This window comes from Podarcis liolepis (assembly GCF_965112155.1).
Source record: "Podarcis liolepis genome assembly, chromosome: 9".
NCBI classification, from domain to species: Eukaryota; Metazoa; Chordata; class Lepidosauria; order Squamata; family Lacertidae; genus Podarcis; species Podarcis liolepis.
This window is the reverse complement of record NC_139564.1, coordinates 23,982,718-24,003,401: the sequence shown is the minus strand read 5'-3', so window position 1 is coordinate 24,003,401 and position 20,684 is coordinate 23,982,718. Positions and strand designations below refer to the sequence as shown.

Below are 20,684 nucleotides of genomic sequence, written 5' to 3'. Positions count from 1 at the left end.
GAAAACTAGGTCCTGCAGTGATATCTCTGGCTTCTTACTGCCTGGGGAAGAGGGGCTTGCATAACTCCATGAAAGTAGAGGAGACAGATGTTTTTATAAAGATTCACATATATACGCTATGTGATCATTTCAGTTTGTTTCTTCTTTGATGAAATATAGATCATGCACATTGATGAACAATAAATAGATAGGAGGTGAATTCAGCCTGATCTGCCCTTGGATTATAGGCTCATAAATTATTGTTTGAAAGATGCTTTGATCACATCTTTCAGTCTGACCCTTGGCTAAACTTCATTCCTATCAAATGCTATGTTTTTCACAGTTATGAAAAATAACATATTACGCTCAATATTTGTACAAAGCGCTTCATGCTGGAATTCCAGACGTATAGGGGCAAGGTGGAAAAACATCAAGCTGATCTTTAAAACATGACTTTGAAAAGGACTATTTGATTACTGAAACTGCTTGAACCTTCACAGCTAGAGAATTGTTGTGGAGGCAGGTTTTTAAGTTTTCTAATTTAACTGGTTCTAATTCATTGGCTGTGAGGTTACTATTATCCAACATGAGCCATTTGGAACTGGCAGGTAACAAATCTGAGAGACTGTCACTGTTTTGCAGGAGTGGTTCAAGAATGTACTGAGACTTCAGGTTTCTGCATTTGAAGTGGACCAAAAGACTCCAGTCATATCTGCACCATACATTTAAAGCAGTATCCTACCACTTTAAACAGTCATGGCTCCCCCTATCCCCCCAAATCTGGAAATTGTAGTTTATTAAGAGCGTTGAGAGTTGTTAAGAGATCCCTGTTCTCCTCACAGACCTACAATTCACAGAGTGGTTTAACAGTCAATCCCTCTTCCCAGGGGATTCTGGGAAATACAGCTTCGTGAGGGGAAAGGGGGTCTCCCAGCGACTCTCAGCACCCTGACAAGCTAATTATCATTTATTTTATGATGGAGTAGGGAGCCTCTACCCTGTGGGCCAAATACAGCACTTCAGGCCAGTGTAATTGGTCCTTGGGATGGGCACTGTTCCATACCATTTACCAAGCTCATTCTGTACTCTCGAATACTTTTGCCTGGTTGGAAAGTTTCCTTGAACTATGCTGAGGCTTCTTGCTTAACTGGATTGAAAGAGAGGGAAGGGATGTAGAAACATCTGGCCTTTGCACAGCTGGAATGGAGCCCACGGTACAACAATAAATCACAGTCATTGCTCCACTTCCCTATGTCTCTGACCCTGCCCAACACTGGCATATACAGTAAACCCCTAGTAGGTCTTCCACAGGAGGATGCAGTCCTTGTGCTGGAAAACATATCCTAGACCAGTTTATGCTGTCTTCCCACCCATTATTTATGCGATTAAAAGTGGGCTATAACTTTTGTTTTCATAACCAACAAGCACAAAGTTAAATCACTGCTGAGGTGCACTCACAATTGTGAGGCCTGAGGAGAAATGTAGAAGTTCAGTGTGTGAGCTCTGATGAGTCACAAAGACCTGGGTTTGAATTCCACTTCTGCTCCCAAGAAAAGGCCAAAGGGGTGGGGGAGATATGCTCTTCCTTTAGCTCCCCTCCCTTTTCTCTGCCACAGTGTGGTCTTCCTGAGCCTCTCAACGAATCCTTTGCATTACTGGGATGGTGGTTTGATACACATTCTCCAAACACAAAGCCCACCCACCCACAACTTGCAATGGCTTTGGTGGTCAAATGTGGACTTGCGGTGTACAGCACGCAATTTCCCCCCTTTTGTTTTGAAGTTTCATAGCCACAAGGAATTTTTTTACATAGAAACATGCTCTGTCTTACAGTTTTTAAAGGCTTGCCTTGGGTTGCTCCAGGTCATCCTCGAAAGAGGACTTTTCCACTAAGGGTATGGCAGAGCCACCACAGATTGGCACCACCAATCCAATGCTTGTTATTGGACCTGCATAGCCCCGACCTCAGGCCCACCCCAGAACCATTCAGATAAGCAGCAACAACACCAGTGTTGACTCCACTCTACTCTTGTCTTTTCCATTTCAGAAGGTGGAAGCAGAGATGGAAAGTGGCCTTTGTCTTAGACAGACCTTAAATAGACCTTTGCCAGAGAAACTTTCCAGACAAAATGGAGACTTCAGACACAAGGTATGGGGTCCCACAATGGTGGCAAACTGATGTTCTCTGGCAGCATTTGTGATGGACTATATCCCCCCCCCCCATATTTATTTTGTGGTAGGGAACTTGCATCCTCACTTCTCTATAATGGACAGATGCATCCTTGGGCATTATTACTTGGATTCCTGTGAGCAGAAAGGAGGGGTTATTGTTACTGCAGCTCATCCTTCATGCTGCCCTAACTCCCACTCTACAGTCTTCAGTCTCCTCTAAGTACTAAGTGATGACAACTGCTCTGTATGCATTCAATACAAGAGCATCACAGACCACCAGCAGACCACCGACCCAAATATTAGAGCAAAAGTGTCTTCAGAGCACATTTAAAGATTTTTTTTCCACACCTACCTAACAGCACATTTTGTACTTATTCTGTTACACAACCTAATCTTGGAAAAGACCTCACATTTATTTATGTGTCTGCAATGGAAAATACTGTCAAAACTGCTGACCTGGGAGTGGAAATGAAAGCAGGCTTAATTCCTTTGGTTTTGTTCATACCAGTGGCCTGCTTTTCCAACACTTTGAGGATAAGTGAATATTTTTGAAACTTAGAACATATAACTAACATCAACATAGAAGGAAACATTCTAAAGAATTCGAGTAAGTATATATTTATTTCACATTCTTTAAAAAAACCTCATATTAAAATATTCCTTTCATAGTATTCAACTAGATTTTACTCAGAATAGGCCCAGTGAAAGTAATGAACAAGTTCGATTCATTTATCTCAATAGATCTGTTCTGAATAAAGCTTAGTTGAACACCACCTGAAATGCTTGCCTCTGGATCAAAAGTAACCTCGGCCTTGTGGGCTAAATGTGACCCTCCACAGATGTACCCAGAGATCAAAAAAATTTGTTTCTCTATGTTACTATGGCAGTCCAAATGATATGTGCTCAGAAGTGGATGGAGGGAACAGTACCAATGATGGAGGAGTAGCGGATGAAATTGATGGAGTATGTAGAATTAGCAAACCTAACTAACAGAATAAGAAAGCAGGAAGCAAGGAAGGAAGAGTTTTTAAAGAACATGGAGAAATGTTTGTAGAATATCTGACGAATCATTGTAAATGGGTTAAAATGTTAGCCGTATTAGAGTAAATTCAGCAAAATAAATGAAGCAGAGATCTAATGAGAAAGGGGAAAAAAATATGGAGCAATTAGAATATGCAGCAGCAATGAATAACTAAAAGGAACCATGGAAGGGGGGGGAGGGAGAAGTCAATGATCAATGTATTGTTGTATTGGTTATATATATATATATATATATGTTTTCGTAGATTTTCACGGGTACAGGAATGCAGGTTTTGGTGTCCTCGGGTGTCTTCCCGTGTAAAAGTTGGGGTGTCTAGGCGACGTTTCGACGAGGTCTCACTCGTCATCTTCAAGCACCAGCCTGAAGATGACGAGTGAGACCTCGTCGAAACGTCGCCTAGACACCCCAACTTTTACACGGGAAGACACCCGAGGACACCAAAACCTGCATATATATATATATATATATATATATATATATACACACGCATGCACACACATACACATAAACATGGCCTTCAGGCCTCTTATTGTGACTCTTTCCAGGCAACACTGCTTCCCCCTCTCCAGGCCACACCTCACTGGCTGTTCTTTGCATCCTCCTTGAGCATTTTGCCTGTCTGGAATATGCCCTTGAACTCTGATAATGCCTCTTACTTGCCTGGATGGAAGGTAGAGAGGAGTGGGTTTGAATGTGTGTAGAAACCAGCCTACTAGGCAAAGGTCCACTGCTGCTCCCACTTTGGCTTCTTGCCTCACCTCCCACTGGCATGTGGCCTCCATAAGGTTGCCTAGAACAGAATGTGTCATAGCCCTGTGCTGCTAGCCATGGCACAGCTCAGTGGAGGGAGAAGCCAGCCAACCAGCCGAGTCTCAGGGGGGAACTTGCCTGGAGGCAGAGTCCATATACAAGGTCCAGTCCAGCCCTAAGGTCAGGAGTATCTCAGTTCACATAGTCAGACGATATGGTGGTCACAAATGCCGAAGGTCCAAGGTCGCAAGAAGCAGCAAGGTCTGGCCAGGAACGACAAATGTTGTTTCCAGCAACTGACTGAGGCTGGAAACCCTTCTTAAAAGGCTGGAGCCAGCTGGTTCTCATCAGGAGCAAGAAGCAGGTGGAGTTACTTCACCTTCTGCTCCTTCAGGCTGCTGCTCAGCAGGTGAAGCCAATTCCTGACCCATGACAATGTGGCCCTTGGGGTAAAAATGGTTCCCCACCCCTGCAGTCACCCACGAACTACCTTAAGCAGCTGGGCAGTACGACTCACCTCTCCATCACCTGATACCATTACAGCATCAGATAATTGACAGATGAGTGACTCCGCCCACCTGTCAAAGTTAGCCCACGAGGGTGGGGAGACGAAGGTCTGGCCCACTGGTCCAGAAAGGACCCCCACTTCTTAGAGCTTAACAACCTGTCTGAAGTGAGCCTCGGATTAAACTTAGAAACTACCTCTTCCAACACCTTCCCCCTGCCCCACAAAGATATCAGATACTTTTTCTGCCCATCTCCCACTTTTTCTGGTCAATATCTAAGGTAAGGTATTTCCAGCACCTTGGAAAGCTCCGGTTGAACAACTTGCTCTGGTGAAGGTTGGAGGTGAACTGAGGCCTTAGAAGCCCCTGCAAACGCCCCTACCCTCCCTAAGCTCCAGCTCCCTCAGTCAATGCAGTTTTGTCCCAGCCCAGGGGTACTGCCTATACACTCCTCTCTCTTGCAATGATATTCAGGGGCAGTTTCTGGAAGTGGGGGGTGTCTATTTTTCAACAAAACTAAAGGCAGCTTCTCTTACTTTGCCCAAGCCTCTGGTTTCTGAATCCCCAGATACATGAATGGCCATGGAAACTTGCAAGTTGCAAACACATGCCTGTAGGCCCAGCCAAAGTTTGATACTTCAAAGCCCCATAGATTTTCCCCCACAGAAATCAATGGGGCTTCAAGTGATTAATGGGTGGTGCCCTATTTGGTGTTTGTGGTGTGTGGGTGAGGGGATACTGCTGAGTGCATTTCTGTAAGAATGCAGTCTTTTAAATTTCTTTAGATGTCCTCGCCCATCACTGTTTCTCTGTTTTCTTTTCCTGTTGACTGTTATTATTAATCACGATCACTTTCAGGATGCAGAGGCTAAGAGACAATTGCCCAGACCCACAATTTCAATGGGATGAATCAAAACTAGGCAAAAAGCTACTTTCCACATTCCAAAGGTTATCTAAAACCATCATTACTTATCCTAAAATGCTGCATTTACATAATTAAAACCCATGTAGGCTAATTTTAACATTGTGTCCTTATGATCTGTTTTTTCGTGTGACAAGAACATTAAAATACATTGCTGTGATTGTTGAGTTTTACTTAATAGTGCAAGAATTCTTAAGGGACATTTGCTATAAATAAATGGAGATAAAACTCAAGAGGCCAGCATTATACCCCTCTAGAAATAGCATCATAGCTTTTCTTTTTTTTAAAAAAAAGTTTGAGTGACCTCTAGTGGAAAACACATACCAATACAGAAATTAAATTGCTTGCAATCTCTCCTGCTCTAAAATGGGTTACCTTTTCAACACATCTGCAAAACAGCTACAACATGCAAATGGGAAAATATATGCAGCTTCTTTCTTATAACAACATCTAAAATGAGATGATAGCTCAGTTGGGAAAAGCCTAAGGAATAAAGGTGTTTTTAACACTCCTTGAGAGCATCCCACTGCAAGTTCCTCCGATATGGCGGGAGGGGAGTGTTCCAAAGTCTGTCCCGAATCTCCCATACTTGTGCTCCCTTGGATAAGACTCTGGGTTCTGATATTGTGAGAGGGGAAGAGAAAACATCTCTGTATCATTCATTTTCTTCACATTGTGTAATTGTTTGATCACTGCATCTTATCTAGACCCTCTCTGGAGAAAGTGTGAACAATGGAGAAAGTGGACAGAGAATTTCTCTCTCTCTCTCTCTCTCTCTCTCTCTCTCTCTCTCTCATAACACTCTAACTTGTAGACATCCAAGGAACCTGAATGCTGGAATATTCAGGACAGATAAACTGAATTTCTAAACACGGATCTGAGAATAATCTAAAGCACAATGATTTAGAAGTGCACTACAATATCCTAATATTGCCGACTACTCAGACTAGACCCACTAAAATTAATGTACATAATTCACCTAATCTTAACTGTTAATTCTGAGGGACACGGGTGGCGCTGTGGGTTAAACCACAGAGCCTAGGACTTGCCGATCAGAAGGTCAGCGGTTCAAATCCCTGCAACGGGGTAAGCTCCCGGTGTTTGGTCCCTGTTCCTGCCAACCTAGCAGTTTGAAAGCACCTCAAAGTGCAAGTAGATAAATAGGTACCACTCTGGCGGGAAGGTAAACGGCGTTTCTGTGCGCTGCTCTGGTTCTCCAGAAGCGGCTTAGTCATGCTGGCCACATGACACGGAAGCTGTACGCCGGCTCCCTCGGCCAATAAAGTGAGATGAGCACCGCAACCCCAGAGTCGGCCACGACTGGACCTAATGGTCAGGGGTCCCTTTACCTTGACCTTAACCACCTTAGTAGAAGTAATACTGGAGAATGGATTGCATAAGTAAAGTAAGTGTGTCCCTTTACCTTTAACTGTTAATTTTAGAGGATCTATTCTGAGTACAAATTAGTTGAATACCACCCTGGTTTAGCAGGTCAGTCTGTGAAGAATTCTGACTGTAAGCAAACCACAAATGTCAAATCTTATTTAATTTAGATTAATTACATGTAATTATTTAATCATATTGAATTTAGATTAATGCCCTTTAATACATTTTAATTACACTTCTCACAATCGGCATGGTAAAAGGGCAAAGAATGAGCGAAGTTTATCTAGCGCAAGAAATATGTGTGTTGAAAGGATTCTCAAATAATCAGTAATTTTTGAAGGCTTGTTTTCCACTGCTACTGAGCTATTTAATGACTGCTGTAAGGGGTGAAAACTTCAGGAAAGCAGGCTTAGGTATTAAGAAAGAACTTCCTGTTAAAAAGCCGCTGGCCAATGGAAGTGGTTGTGCAGTTAAATATTGATAGCTTTGCTTTGTGGAGACTTTGAGCAAGGCGGTAGATCAGCCTACACTGCTTCAGAAGCAAATTTTCCTTTAAAATTCTGCCGTGCTTGCAAGAGGCTGGTGAACCCCTGAAAAATCTTCCCATTCTTCATTTGCAGGGGGTTGGACTAGCTGACACCTGGGATCCCTTCCAAATCTACAATTATATGATTCTATGGAAACAGGCAAATCTTTCCGATTTCCCTGGAACAAGTACATATCTCTGAAACTGCTTTAACAATGGGACGTGCTGATGCATTTGAACCACACCGTGCTCATCCCACTCAACCTCCCCGGGAGCAGCTGTGGTACAACCGACCAGAGATGTGGGGAGTGGTGCGCAGGGCCGGATTTAGGTTTGATGAGGCCCTAAGCTACTGAAGGTAATGGGACCCTTTATATGTCCAGCTGTCCTTTGTCAACAACCAATTGTCACTGTTTTTTGTGTTGAATATATGTTATATGGTAATTTATGGACCTAATAGGTATCTAAAGCCATTTGTCACTGTTACTATTCTATTGTTTTTTTATCTTGTATTTTGGAAATGTACATCGTTTTGTTTTTGTTTTTAAATTTTTTGGGGCTTCCAAGAGAGTGGGGCCCTAAGCTATAGCTTGTTTAGTTTATACTCCTCAGAATACTGTGAAAGAATGATGTCAATCAACGTTTGATGATCTCCTTCTACTGGTCCACAATAGAAAGTGTCCTTTCATACTGCATCATGGTGTGGTACGCTGGTTTGACATCAACTGATAGGAAGTGCCTACAGAGGGTGGTGAATACAGCACAATATATTATGGGCTGCCCTGTGAATCCGCTGGATGACATCGCGGAAGAATGTTGCCTCAGGAGAGGAAAATTCTCAGGGATGATTCACACACTGGCCGGCACTTTCTTGATCTCCTGCCCTCGGGCAGAAGATATAGAAGCATGATTAGTCACACCAACAGGGTAAAGAACAGCTTCTATCCGTGGGCTGTTAGGCTGTTGAATGAAAAGATAACAACAGGGCAACTTTCGGTTTTGGTGGGTGTGCGTCAGAAAATGAGGGGAATTAAGACTAAGAAAGCTGGGGGCGGTGCTTGTGTAATCTCACTGTATACAAGTTGTACAAGTGACAATAAAGTATTTCAGTAAATCCGGCACTGCGTGAGCCCGCTCAACCTCCCAGGGAGCAGCTGTGCTCCAGCCGAACCCACCTCCCTGCATTGCATGGTCCGCTACTGTCTAGCGGTGTGTGGGGCGTGGGTATGTGGGGGGCAATGCAAATTATATTTTGAAGGCTATTAAGAACTGTTGTCTTTGTCCATGGAGTTTTCTTGGCAGGGATACTGGAGTGGCTTGCCGGTTCCTGCTCCGGGTAAATCACGTTTGGTCAAAACTCTCCACTATGACCTGCACGGCATAGCTCATAGCTTCTCTGAAGCAATGACAAACCTAGACAGCATCTTAAAAAGCAGAGACATCACCTTGCCAACAAAGGTCCGTATAGTTAAAGCCATGGTTTTCCCAGTAGTGATGTATGGAAGTGAGAGCTGGACCATCAAGAAGGCTGATCACCGAAGAATTGATGCTTTTGAATTATGGTGCTGGAGGAGACTCTTGAGAGTCCCATGGACTGCAAGAAGATCCAACCTATCCATTCTGAAGGAAATCAGCCCTGAGTGCTCACTGGAAGGACAGATCCTGAAGCTGAGGCTCCAATACTTTGGCCACCTCATGAGAAGAGAAGACTCCCTGGAAAAGACCCTGATGTTGGGAAAGATGGAGGACACAAAGAGAAGGGGACGACAGAGGACGAGATGGGTAGACAGTGTTCTCAAACATGAGTCTGACCAAACAGCGGGAGGCAATGGAAGACAGGAGTGCCTGGCGTGCTTTGGTCCATGGGGTCACGAAGAGTCGGACACGACTAAACAACAACAAATTAAGAATTTGGCACTCCTGTCTTCCACTGCCTTCCGCAGTTTGGTGGGATATATAAATGCAACCGAGGATGCTCAGCTGCCTTCCTCCCACCTCCGCCTCTCCTTCCTCCTCCACCACCAACAGCAGCAGGCAAGAGAGAGCAGCGCCGGCCAGGCTAGAGGGGCAAACCCGGAAGCACTGGGCCCCATCCGCTGCTCCTCCCTCGCCTCGCGCATTTCCCGCCCCCGCCCTCGTCTGGCAAGGCGCGCGCGCGCGCGGAGAGGCAAGCGCTGTGCGGCGTGGCAGTCAAGAGTTGCGCGCCCGCGCGCGCGTCCTGGAAGGAAACCGTGAGCGCGCCGCCGTGCGCGTGGCCAGAGCTCTCTCACTCCGCCCGGCCGCCTGATTCTCGCTCCTCCCCTTTCGGTCCCTTCTCCTCTTTGGCTCGCGTCCCACCTACTCCACCCGTCTCCGTTTCACTAGGCAGGCGCAGGCGCGCGCGCAAGAGCCTCCCAGCGCCAAGCCGGCATCTCCGAGCAAGCAGCAGCAGCAGCATCCTCCCCTCCCCTCACGCCTCGCCTCCTCTCTCGCTCCCTCTCCTGCCCCCTCGCCTTCAGGCCCCGCGCCGAATCCTAGCTCTCAGCGCGCGCGCCTTGCCTCTGCGCTCGCCCTTCCTTTTTCTGTCCCCGCATCTCCTCCTCCTCTTCTGCCAACATCCCCGGCGTCCCGGGCTCTCTTGTAAATGGATTTGCCCGCGAGCCACTGCAAAAAAGTCAAGCTGAGCAACAAAGTGCAGAGTTGGGTAAGTCTGTTTTTTTCTTTTTCTTTTTAAAGCTAGCTGCAGTTTGGCAAAATAGCACACCTGGTGAGAGGAAGGTGGCCCCTTCCCAAGGAAGAAAACAGTCCAAAGAGAAAAGAGGAAGGGGGGAGAGGGATGCCTCCCTGCCGGGATGCGGCTTTGCTTGAGCAACCTTTTGGCGTGTGGTTTTTGCTGCTGGCTGCCGGAGGCTCGAGTGAGGCGAGCGCAGCGGCTTGCAGCGCCTCTCTCTTTGCGTTTGCACAAGATGGGGCAGGCTTGGGAAGTGGGTGGAGGGAATAACGCAGGCTGCTTGGGATACGAAGCCTTCCTCGCTCGGCGGGAGGATCGCATTTCAATAGATTCCACTGACGTGTCTGCATATTTTTTGTTTTTTTTTTTGCTTTGAGGGGGGGGGAAAGAGAGGAAGGCAATTCATCTCTTTGCTCTCCTTGCTGCAAATGTCTCTGGTATAGCCTGTCTTTATGAATGAAGTTAAATATGCCAGTTCTCTGTTGCTAAGAGTGGCCTTATAGTGCCGTGTTTGCTTTAAAAGTTGTGGGTGGCAAGCATAACTGATGCAGAGGAGCATGTAACCTCATTCAGCATCACCCCCCTCTCTTTTCCTCCTTTTTCTTCATGTCTATTGGAGGAGGAAAGGAGTGGGATCTCAAGAGTACAATGTGAGCATTCATAAATCTTAGGCAGCCCCAACACTGAAGTTCTTTGTGGGTTGCCTGTTGAATGAGAGCACTGTGGAAGGAGGCATGAACAAACTTGGGTTTTAATTGCAAAGGTGCCAACAGGTCAATTTACAGTGCTGGCCAAAGGCTAGGAAACTACTGGGGGCAGTGGTGGAAAGAGGCCTTTGCTAGAAAAGAGGTGGTGGGTTTTGATGGCATAATTAATAGCCGTAATTATTGGGGGGGGGGAGAGAGAGCTATGTTGCTTTCTTAATGCATGATTCTAAAAGCTTTATCATGATACTTTTCAAATGGAAGAAGAAATTTAAAAGGCGTCCTTTACCTACTTCATCTCAAAGATTATGCTTTAGAAAAAAGACTAGTCTTGTGATGTGTGATGAACATTCAGTGTGAGACCCAGAATCTGGTCATGTGAACATAGGAACTGCCCGATACCACCAAGCCAGTGGTCCATCTGCCTCAGTATTGTCTACACTGACTGGCAACAACTCTCCAGGGTTTCAGATGGGGAAGTTTTCCCCATCCCTTTCTGGAGATGCTGAGGATTGAACCTGCGACCTCCTCCTTGCAAAATAGATGCTCTTCTACTCTGCTATATCCCTTTCTAAAGGGCTATCAAGGAGGGTGGGGTTGGGCAGTTAAGGTGATGCAGAGAGCATGTTATTGGTGGTTAGAATTCCTTGATGGTCTGCCTTCAGTTGTTTAGAGCGTGGCGCTGGTAAGGCCAAGGTTGCAGGTTCCATCCCTGTTTGGGACATCTGCATATTCCTGCATTCCAACTCTATGATTCTAAGGCCAGAATGAAGTCTGAAATGAGTGTTGAATCACACCAACCTCAGTTTCCCGCTTGAGTTCCATAGCTTCTTCTGATATGCCTCCTATAGTGGCACTTTAGCTAAAAGGAAAAGTGTTCCTGTTGAAAATGTGTAGCCCAGAAGAGCAGCTAGAGTGCTCTTAGTTTATATAACCCTTAGCCAAATCATGGCTTAGCACAGGGGTTGCCAACCTTTTCAGGCGTGTGTGCTGTCAGTGCCACTGGCAGAGGAAGAGGAGTGCGGGGGGAGTGCACTGCCCCTGGCAGGGTGCCATCGTGGCTGCCCCTCACCCCAGGACACGCGCCAGCCCTGCCCCCTTCTCCCCCCCCCCCGGTGCCAAAGCATGAAGCTCCGCCACTGGTCAGTTCCACTCCTGGTCACTTTTCTCCCCATCCCCTGACCAGATCAGCTTCCATCCCTCCAAAAGGCAGAAACAGAGACTGTGCATGTGCTTCACTTTTTCAAGGAATCTGGGTAAAACGCAAACCCAGCGGAATTGACCTGAGCCTTGAAAAGCCCAAAATAATTCACAGAGGAAGTGGGAAAGAATGCCATTCTTGCAACTTTTCCTTCAGCTCCATGTACTTTTTGAGGGAGAAAATGTTAACTACTTCCATCACCTCATGACCAAGGGGGCATTTGGACGGAGGCTTTGTGGGGTCTAGGAAAAGACTCTAAGGGTGCTGTGTTGGGGAACGGACTTAGTATAAGCATGTGGGTTCCTAGAGAGAAGTTCATGACCACTTCTTGCCGCCCCTGGTCCTGCTACTGTCTTGCAATCAGTGGCAGAGACATGGTTTGACTTACCGTACCTTTGAAACCAGACTCGTCATTTGTCTCCTATAGACAAACCATGAGCTTTAAATGAAGATCAAGCCACAGTTACATCTCATAGTTTGTCATGTGACAAACCATGAAATCAGAGGCTCTACGCTCAGGGTGGGGTGCTAGATCTTTATTTCACCCCCCCGCCATGCCAGCGTTGACCAGAGGGCAGCAGCACCCTTAGTTGACATCAGGAGACTGATAGTTGGGTAGCTCTGGCCCCCTGTCAAAGTGGACCCATGGGGGAGGGTTCTGCTTCATCTGCAGGAAGCATGTTGGCAGAACAGCAACCAGCTAATGAGCGGAGGGTTTGGTCTTGCTTTCTGCAGGGGTCTGCTTCACCCTTCAGTTCCCCACCCCTCCTCTAAGTCACACCTTGGTTCTGTCCCTGTCTCTGTAATTTTTTTAAAAAAGGAAACTTTCTTAGCTCAAGTGAAACAAATTATTCTACCCAGTGTTCAAAACTCACCCGGCACCAGTCTCATTGCACGACAGGCAACTGGCCTTTTGCAAGCAAGGGGAGAGATGTCTGGTTTCAGATTTGGTGGCTAACATTTCCATCTGGCTGGCTGGTGAGGCTGCACTAGTTAGCTGGTTAGTGGTGCACCAAAAGACATGTCTCTTTTGATGCTGCCCTGCCCTGTGAATCAGCTGATCTGTGGGGCAGCGCAGCACCAGAAGATGCACCAACAGGAGGCTGGACCTTTGATCTGATCCAAGAGGACTGGTTTTATGTTTTTATGGTAATGGATTGCCCTTTATTCAAAGTTTCAGATAATCAAAGTGTGGCTATCATAACAGCTTGTTATGATTTCTCATCCTTCTTGTAAAGTAGTAATTCCACCTCTCAATGTCTTTCTGCACTAGGGGTGTGTGCATACATGTGTGAGTTCATAAGCTTATTTATTTTCTTTGACCAATTCATGTACCTGGTAATATGGCTTCCTTGAGCCAGAGGCCACAATAAATTTGTTAGTCTTCAATTGTTGCATAAGTCTCTTTCTTAAATGTTACTTATGGAAAACACCTGACCCAACACTCTTCTCTGGCTGTGCCCTGTAGGACCAGATCAGTAATAGAAGCCATACTCTTATTGACAGTCTCACTGCTACTTAACAATGTTGTCACTGAGGACTCCCTGGTAAGCTTTGAAAATGAAATTAGCAGGGTTCCTAGGAACACGGTTGGTTGTGCACATACCACACTAAAGGGTCTCCAGTGTAACTTTATCATGCTACTCAGTAACTTTGTAGAACATCAATATAAATAGCACCGCTCCTTTTTAGTAATGCATGACTGCTATAGGTAAGGCGACTATAGATAATTAGCTGCCAAGCACTCTGGTACTCAGTGGTAGAGCACCCTGTTGCTGAGTAAACCCAGCACAATCATGGACAGCAGATAAGTTAGCTTGAGAAAAGCCAACAAAGCTGGATTTCAGCCCAGAAACCTAGTAAGTCAGCATTCTATCCCTTCAGACATCAGACATCGTGAAAGTTCAGGGTGCTAATTCTGAAAATGACGTTACTGACATTCCAAGGCACAACTTTCAAAGCAGCTCAGTAAAAATTTGCATAAATGCTTCCTAAATCAAGACATGATTATTCTTCCCTCTCTTTATTTTTTTTTTAGTTTGGACTAATTTCTTTTTTGGTATTTATAGGGCTGGGAGGTGGGGATATTCCAACTGTTTCTGTTTTCTAAGACGCAGAACTACCTGTTAAAGGCAGATGCATATACCCAGCCTTAAAGGCTGCTGTATGTAGGGAATCCTCTCAAAAATTTTAAGTGTGGGACAGTTTGGAGCAGAGAAGCCATTTCCCTCTCTTCCCCCAGCATAGGATTGCAGGCATGTGTTTTTGGGGTAAAAGTGGAGTTTTGCATATTTCTTCAGTACGCACAACCTTGCCTAACCTTGTATCATGCTTCTCTTGATAAATGTGTGGTTCTGGTTTGTTTAAATGCTCTGAACCTGGGCAGGTGACCTTAGCGGGGAGAATTTCTGTTCAGTTTAGCTTCAGTAAAACAAGGAAGGGGGTGTTTAATTGGCCTTGACGTTGGATTGGTACAAAAGCTGCCAGTAGCAAGGTTCCAAATAGAACATAACAATTGCTTAGAGATTTTTATATCTTCTGCAAGTATCTGCATTGCCTGTTCCAAATTTTTACTGGAGTTCTGTCCAGATTACAGCGAATAGATTAGGTGGGTGGTGTTGCAGAGGTGGATTTTTTTCCCAGCCTTCCTCACCCACTTCTCTCAAAATGTTAGTGTCATACTTTCACATCTGGTCTGTGGTATACTAAGAAAATATGAACCCTATTAGGGAAGAACTGTAGCTCAGTAACAGAACATCTGACTCTCATGCAGAAGGTTCCTGGTATCTCCTGGGAATAGCAGTTGCCTGAAACCCTGGAAAGCCACAGCCAATCAGCATAGACAACACTGAGCTAAATGGGCCAATAGTCTGACTGGATATAACAGTGCATAAACAATAATATAACCTAAAATATGCAAATATACTATATTGTTCTCAAATAATATATATGCAATCGATATAGCAGAAGACTAATTTCAAGTCCTTTTTGACTAATTAGATTTTTTCAGTCATGACCAAATTTCTTCAAATACATACATCACTGAGAGAAGATCATTTCTTGTTCTCCACAAGGATGCAAATAGGATATTTCACTCAAATTACATTCTCCGGTTCTTCCCAGGACCAAAACAGAAGGCTTTCCAATGTGGAAAATCTACCTCTCCTTGTGGTATTGGAATTTCTTGCCCTTTCTAGGAAGCTAATGACCATTTCTCGGTGTGTTTCAATATGGACTGTTTCTATCAATTCTTACCAAACTTGAGAAACCTCCAAAACAAAGCTGAGCAAGAAGGGGCTTTTTTTTAAAAAAAAGAGAAAAGCAATGGGTATTTATGACCAGAGAACTGTTTTTTCTTGCTGCTTGGCAAGCCAGGTAAGTATTCTCTGAAGTTGGCAAGCAGGCGTAGCCGACTGAGTTTCTGGACCTTCTCCAGTTTTTGTTTAAGCAAACTATTATATCCCCTGTATTTTAACACTTCAGTTTGCTATCATGATGGTTCCTATGTCCAGGAAAGCAAAACTTGAAGATTATCTGCTCGCTTTTCTTGTTGCTGTGGAGATAATCTCATACTTTTGCTTCTCAAAGGAAGTTCCTATATCAGCAGTTAGTGCAAGATTTTAGTTAAATGTTTTTGACCACAATGCCTAATTTGTTAAACTGCTGTTGCTGTTTGGAGGTAAGATTACCTTTGTAGGTTCACAGTGCCTGTATGTTAAGAAGTCAGCAGGAAACTTAGAAATTGTAGGCCTATTGTATATTTGGTACGTGTTGTATATGTGACAGTTATTCCCCACTTTTTAGGGCAGTGTCAGCAGAGTTTCTTGTGTCATGATTGTCAACTGTTCTTTGTTGATGCAGGTGCCATGGAAAGTTGGGATGCTTAGGGTTAAGTTATTTTAAAAATGCCTAAAATGTTTTAGGGTTGACCTTTCGTTACAGCCCAAGGCCCAAGTATTATTTCCTCTTCCTTGAATGGGCAATCCAGGTTGACCTTTGCTTCTCTGCTGCCACCATCCTGATGCAGCTCAGGCTACTTGTGTCAATTTCACAGGCAAGATCTAGAAATGCTTAGCTAAGTTCTGTGCTAGTGGACTTCAGCTGGAGTTAGCTGGTGATGAGGCCCCATGAAGTCTACATTGTTTATCTGCCAGGAGAATAGAGAGAGAGACTTCTGGTTCCAGGCTCAGCTGTTGCTGCAGCAGATAATCGAATCGTAGAATTGGAAGGGATCATGAGGGTCATCTAGTCCAACCCCCTTTTTGCCCCACATGGGTCTTGAACCCGCAACCCTAAGTCGTGCTTACCGACTGAGCTAAGCTGATAGTTCAGAAGTTAGAAGGAACTTTAATTCTATCTTTATCATGCTCTGTATATTCTGCTTGGTTATAGTGCAACTGGTATAGTTTGATCCAAGGGGATTCTGAATTCACATTCTTATCTCCAGCCTTTTAGCCAGGCTACCGTAGAGTCATATTTCTCTGTATTCCGAACTAGCAGCCTCATATCCAGTGTTGCGCAGGAGTTTTAAGAAACAAAAGGAAAAAAGTGCAGTTATTTGAAGTCAGTTGCTAAAATCAGTGCAATTTTGAAAGGTTCATTCTGCCATCTTGAGTTAAAATGGCATCCATTTTTGTATTCAAAAATAGACATAAATATATAGCAAATATGGTGGGAGCTAACAGCTGTTCTACTAATGGTTATACTTAGATGCCCAAGTAAGGTGGTATTCTTTGTGACCCCCTGGGGATGCCAGGGTGCAGAGAAGGGAAATAACTATTTTAAGGACCCCACTGTAAGTTACAGCAGGCTAAACCCGAGTAGCCAATTTGGTGCATTCCAGATGTGAACTGCAGCCCACATGATTCCTGAGTTATTGCCATTCTGGCTAGGGTTGATGGGAGTTGGGAGTCCAAGCCATCTGGAAAATACCATGTTGGCTATCCATGGAAACTTGTTTAGATAACACAATTTTGTCCTGTGAAACAGCTTTCAAATCTTGCTCCGTTGAAAACAGGCAGGGCTTTACAAACCATCTTTATCGGTCATTGTTTTTGTAGTGATTCAGCCTCCAAGTAACAGTTGGAGAGATTCAGCTAAGAATCTGTTGGGTGACTGGACCGCTGCTACCTCTTAGCATAGCCTACCTTGCAGGGTGCTTGCAAAGATAAAATTGTGTGAGTATGTTGTTGTGACTTAGCCTCCTAAGTGGATTTAGCTTGGAAGTGGAGGTGGTGTAATAACTTACATAACACATTGTTAGTCAATGAAGGTCTAGGACATGGCTGGTGTAGGGAAGGGAAAAACCGTTGCGGTTGTGTAAATGGATGTGTACAATGGTAAGGAGTGGAACTGTGTTAGGCAATAACGTATTTAATTGTGATGACCTCCAGATCCTTCTGCTTTTTCTTGTTAGGCATAGACTAGAGGAGAAATGTCATTTAAGTAACTTAAGGTTTGTATAAGAATCTTTTGAAAGACTAGTATAATTCCATTGTCAGAAGAATCCCAAGTGGGGTAAAGTAGATCGTAGGCAAATTAAATGTAGTAGAGACCAGAGTGGCTTTAAAAAGAAACTAAATTTTTGCCTGTAGCTTCTTATTTTTGTCTTGTGGTTAGTGCATAAGGCTGCACTCTGTTTTCGAGAAGTTAAATTGTTTAAATGCTGGCATTGCAAAATCATGAGATTCAGAGCTGCCCGATCCAAGTGCACATAATTTTAATTTGGGAGTTAACTTATGGATTTTTGACTGCAGCACGGGGCAATACCCCCAAGACAAATATTGCAGAAGCCATGGGGAGCCCAAGAAGGAAGTTGGTGTGTGTAGTGGGGAACAACTATGAATCAGGAGTTCCCCAGTTTAAATCTAATCTCTGCCATGCTTTTGCTAGGTAATATTTGTAGCTTCCCTATCTCTAACCTCAGCCCTATATCTGCTATATGGAAATAACACTTACCGTACCTACCATACCAGGTTGCTGGCAAGAATTATAGTGAGATAATACATATGAATCACTTTGACCTAGGGCTATACAGACACTGTTTAGATGCTGGATAGTTAATTTTGCCAACTAAAGGGGGTCATGGTAGTATCTTAATAGCCAGAAGAGTTGAAGTTTGTCATCCTTGGAGCAGTAGCTGCCAGATTCTTGAGTGACCTGAGAGCATCCTGCTGAATTTTGAACTGCCTGCTTACTCCCCTCCTTTCTTAGAACACTTATCAGCAGGAAGTTGTGCAATTTAGGTCTCTCCCAGTCCTGGGATGCTACAAAACAGGTGTGCTTTTCAATACCCTGTCTTATGAGGAAGGCAGAACTGCCTGTGTCCCCTTCTTAGTCTTAACCAGCCTTCGCCAGGTGGATGTCCTCCAGATGTTTTGGACTACAACTCCCATCAGCCCCTGCCATCTGCAGTCCCAACAACATCAAGTGGCAAACACTAGTCTTAACAAATTTTGCTACAAGGAGCTGTGGAAGGCAGCCATCTTAATATGGTTAGTTGTCCCTTCCTTGCATCGAAATGGATCTTGTGCTTTTTTAGTGGCCCTGTTAGAAATCATGAAGAAGCTTTCAAATCTCTGTGCAATTTATGCCTGTTCAATTGAGCCTAGAGTTCAGTGTTGATGGTTCTAAAATGTGATGGTGAAGTGCCCTGAAACGATGGACAATATCAACAAGTGTATGGATAATAGCATAAAAGCGTTTTGAAACTCCAGTAGCCCAAAGAGGATTATCTTCTAGTTTTGACATACTGCTGCATTATTTTACATCCTTGAGGAAAATGTCACAGAACTCCACATTTATTTATTTTTTGATCTCACGGCATTCTGTTAATAGTTCTTGTTTGTGCCAGTTCGCTTTAATATGTTACCTGGATTGTCGAAAATTGATTATTTAAGGAACTGAAGAACTTTACCTGTTTATTTCTTTCAGGGAATGCAGAGAGCTACCAATGTCACCTACCAAGCCCACCATGTCAGCCGCAATAAGAGGGGTCAGGTAGTAGGGACCAGAAGTGGCTTTCGGGGCTGCACAGTCTGGCTAACAGGTACAGTATTGCCTCCCATAAGTTTGCTCTGTTTTAGTGTGTTGTTTGCTCTCTTGCCATTATAAAGTGATGGCAGCAGCAGGAGGTACCAGCTAAATATTTTCGCAGTAGCTCTTGCAGGTGCCAGAATTGCAAATTGACTACACTGGTACCTTGGGTTGCAAACACTTCGGGTTACAGACTCCGCTAACCCAGAAATAGTACCTCGGGTTAAGAACTTTACCTCAGGATGAGAACAGAAATTGCGCAGTGGGAGGCCCCATTAGCTAAAGTGGTGCCTCAGGTTAAGAACAGTTTCAGGTTAAGAGCGGACCTCCGGAACGAATTAAGTTCTAAACCCGAGGTACCACTGTACCTTTACATAGATTCCCTTTCACTGTCTTCATTGAACATTTGTTTGTATGATCCCAACGTATCTTCACAGAAGGCTGGGGTTAGTGTTGGCTCCCTCATTTTTTAGGGAAGCAATATGACCTATATATATATGCTTGGGAACATTTTAAACATTATAGTTTGGATTGAAGATTCATTCACTTGGAGAGGCAGAAATTCCACCATCTTCCCCCTCCACCTGTAGCCCTTGCACCATATCCAGTCCGGAAGAGCCGGTGTGGCATAGTGGTTAGAGAGTGTTGGGCTAATGCCTGGGAGACAGGGGTTCTAGTCCCCACTCAGCCATGAAGCTCACTCAGTGATCTTGGGCCAGTCACTTGTCTCTCAGCCTAATCTATCTCACAGGGTGGTTGTGAGGATAAAATGAGGAGGAGGAGAACCATTAACACCCCCTTGAGCCTCATGGAGGAAAGGTGGTTAGCAATTTCACTCCTCCGATGCTGCAGATGGGATTGTTGTAAATTACATGCCTATCTGGGATGACTCTGGGAAAGGAAGACAGTCTTATCTATTCTGCTGCGGGTACTATTACACTGTACTTTCACTTATATTTCTTTCTGTTTGTTCTCTCGGAGCTGGAGAGAACGGACACCATTATGCTTTTGTCTGTACATAGTGTGTAAATAAATAGTAGATTAGCTCTACGGTGTCTCACTCTTCTTGCTGTGTTATGCCAGAAGATTATTGTGCATATATCATAATGATGTATGTCGCTAGAAGCGCACTGGAAGAGAAGGGAGATGCCTTTTCCAGAGCTGCGCGTACCGGAGGACGCTCAGAGTTTCGGGGGCTTGCAGGGCACCCCAGGGTGTTTTCCAACAAATAATAAAAAAAAGAAATCCCCAAGGGAGGTGGGCTCCCTCTCAAACCATTGCAACAGATTCTAGAGTTGGGGAACACAGAGAAGACTTACCGTACTTTTCTGTGTATAAAACGCCCCCATGTATAAGATGCCTCCTATTTTGGGGGACTCCAGATTAAGAAAACACCCCTCAGCGCTACCTGTGTATAAGACAAGCCCCAATTTTAAACCTAATTTTTTGATAAAAAACACCCCTAGTCTTATACATGGAAAAATACGGTAATTACATTAAGAGAATGAAAATTTAGAAAGAAGCTTATGAATTTCTCATGTGGCCAACCGTTTGACACAGGGAAAAATGAAATTAGCACATAGGCATGCATGTTTTGCAGTTTTGCTCACTGGCATACTGGCACGTGCCTATGCAGTGAAATGGATGCAAGTACTTCTGCCATGTGGTGATACATGCAGTTTGTTCACATTTTCCTGCACAGCGTGCTTTTGTCCTGTGTAGGAGATACGCAGCTTTTCAAGGCAGCTGAT

The 20,684-nt window shown here is 44.5% G+C and overlaps 1 protein-coding gene across 1 annotated transcript in view; it reads left to right on the top strand.

Moving 5' to 3' along the window:
• Window positions 1-9,438: 9,438 nt before the first annotated feature.
• PAPSS1 (3'-phosphoadenosine 5'-phosphosulfate synthase 1) overlaps window positions 9,439-20,684 on the top strand; it is a 50,052-nt gene continuing 38,806 nt past the window's right edge. Inside the window, exons 1-2 of the mRNA XM_083459222.1 lie at window positions 9,439-9,966; window positions 18,832-18,946. Of these exons, the coding sequence (XP_083315348.1) occupies window positions 9,907-9,966; window positions 18,832-18,946 (175 nt within the window). The 5' untranslated portion in view covers window positions 9,439-9,906. The remainder of the gene's footprint in view (window positions 9,967-18,831; window positions 18,947-20,684) is intronic.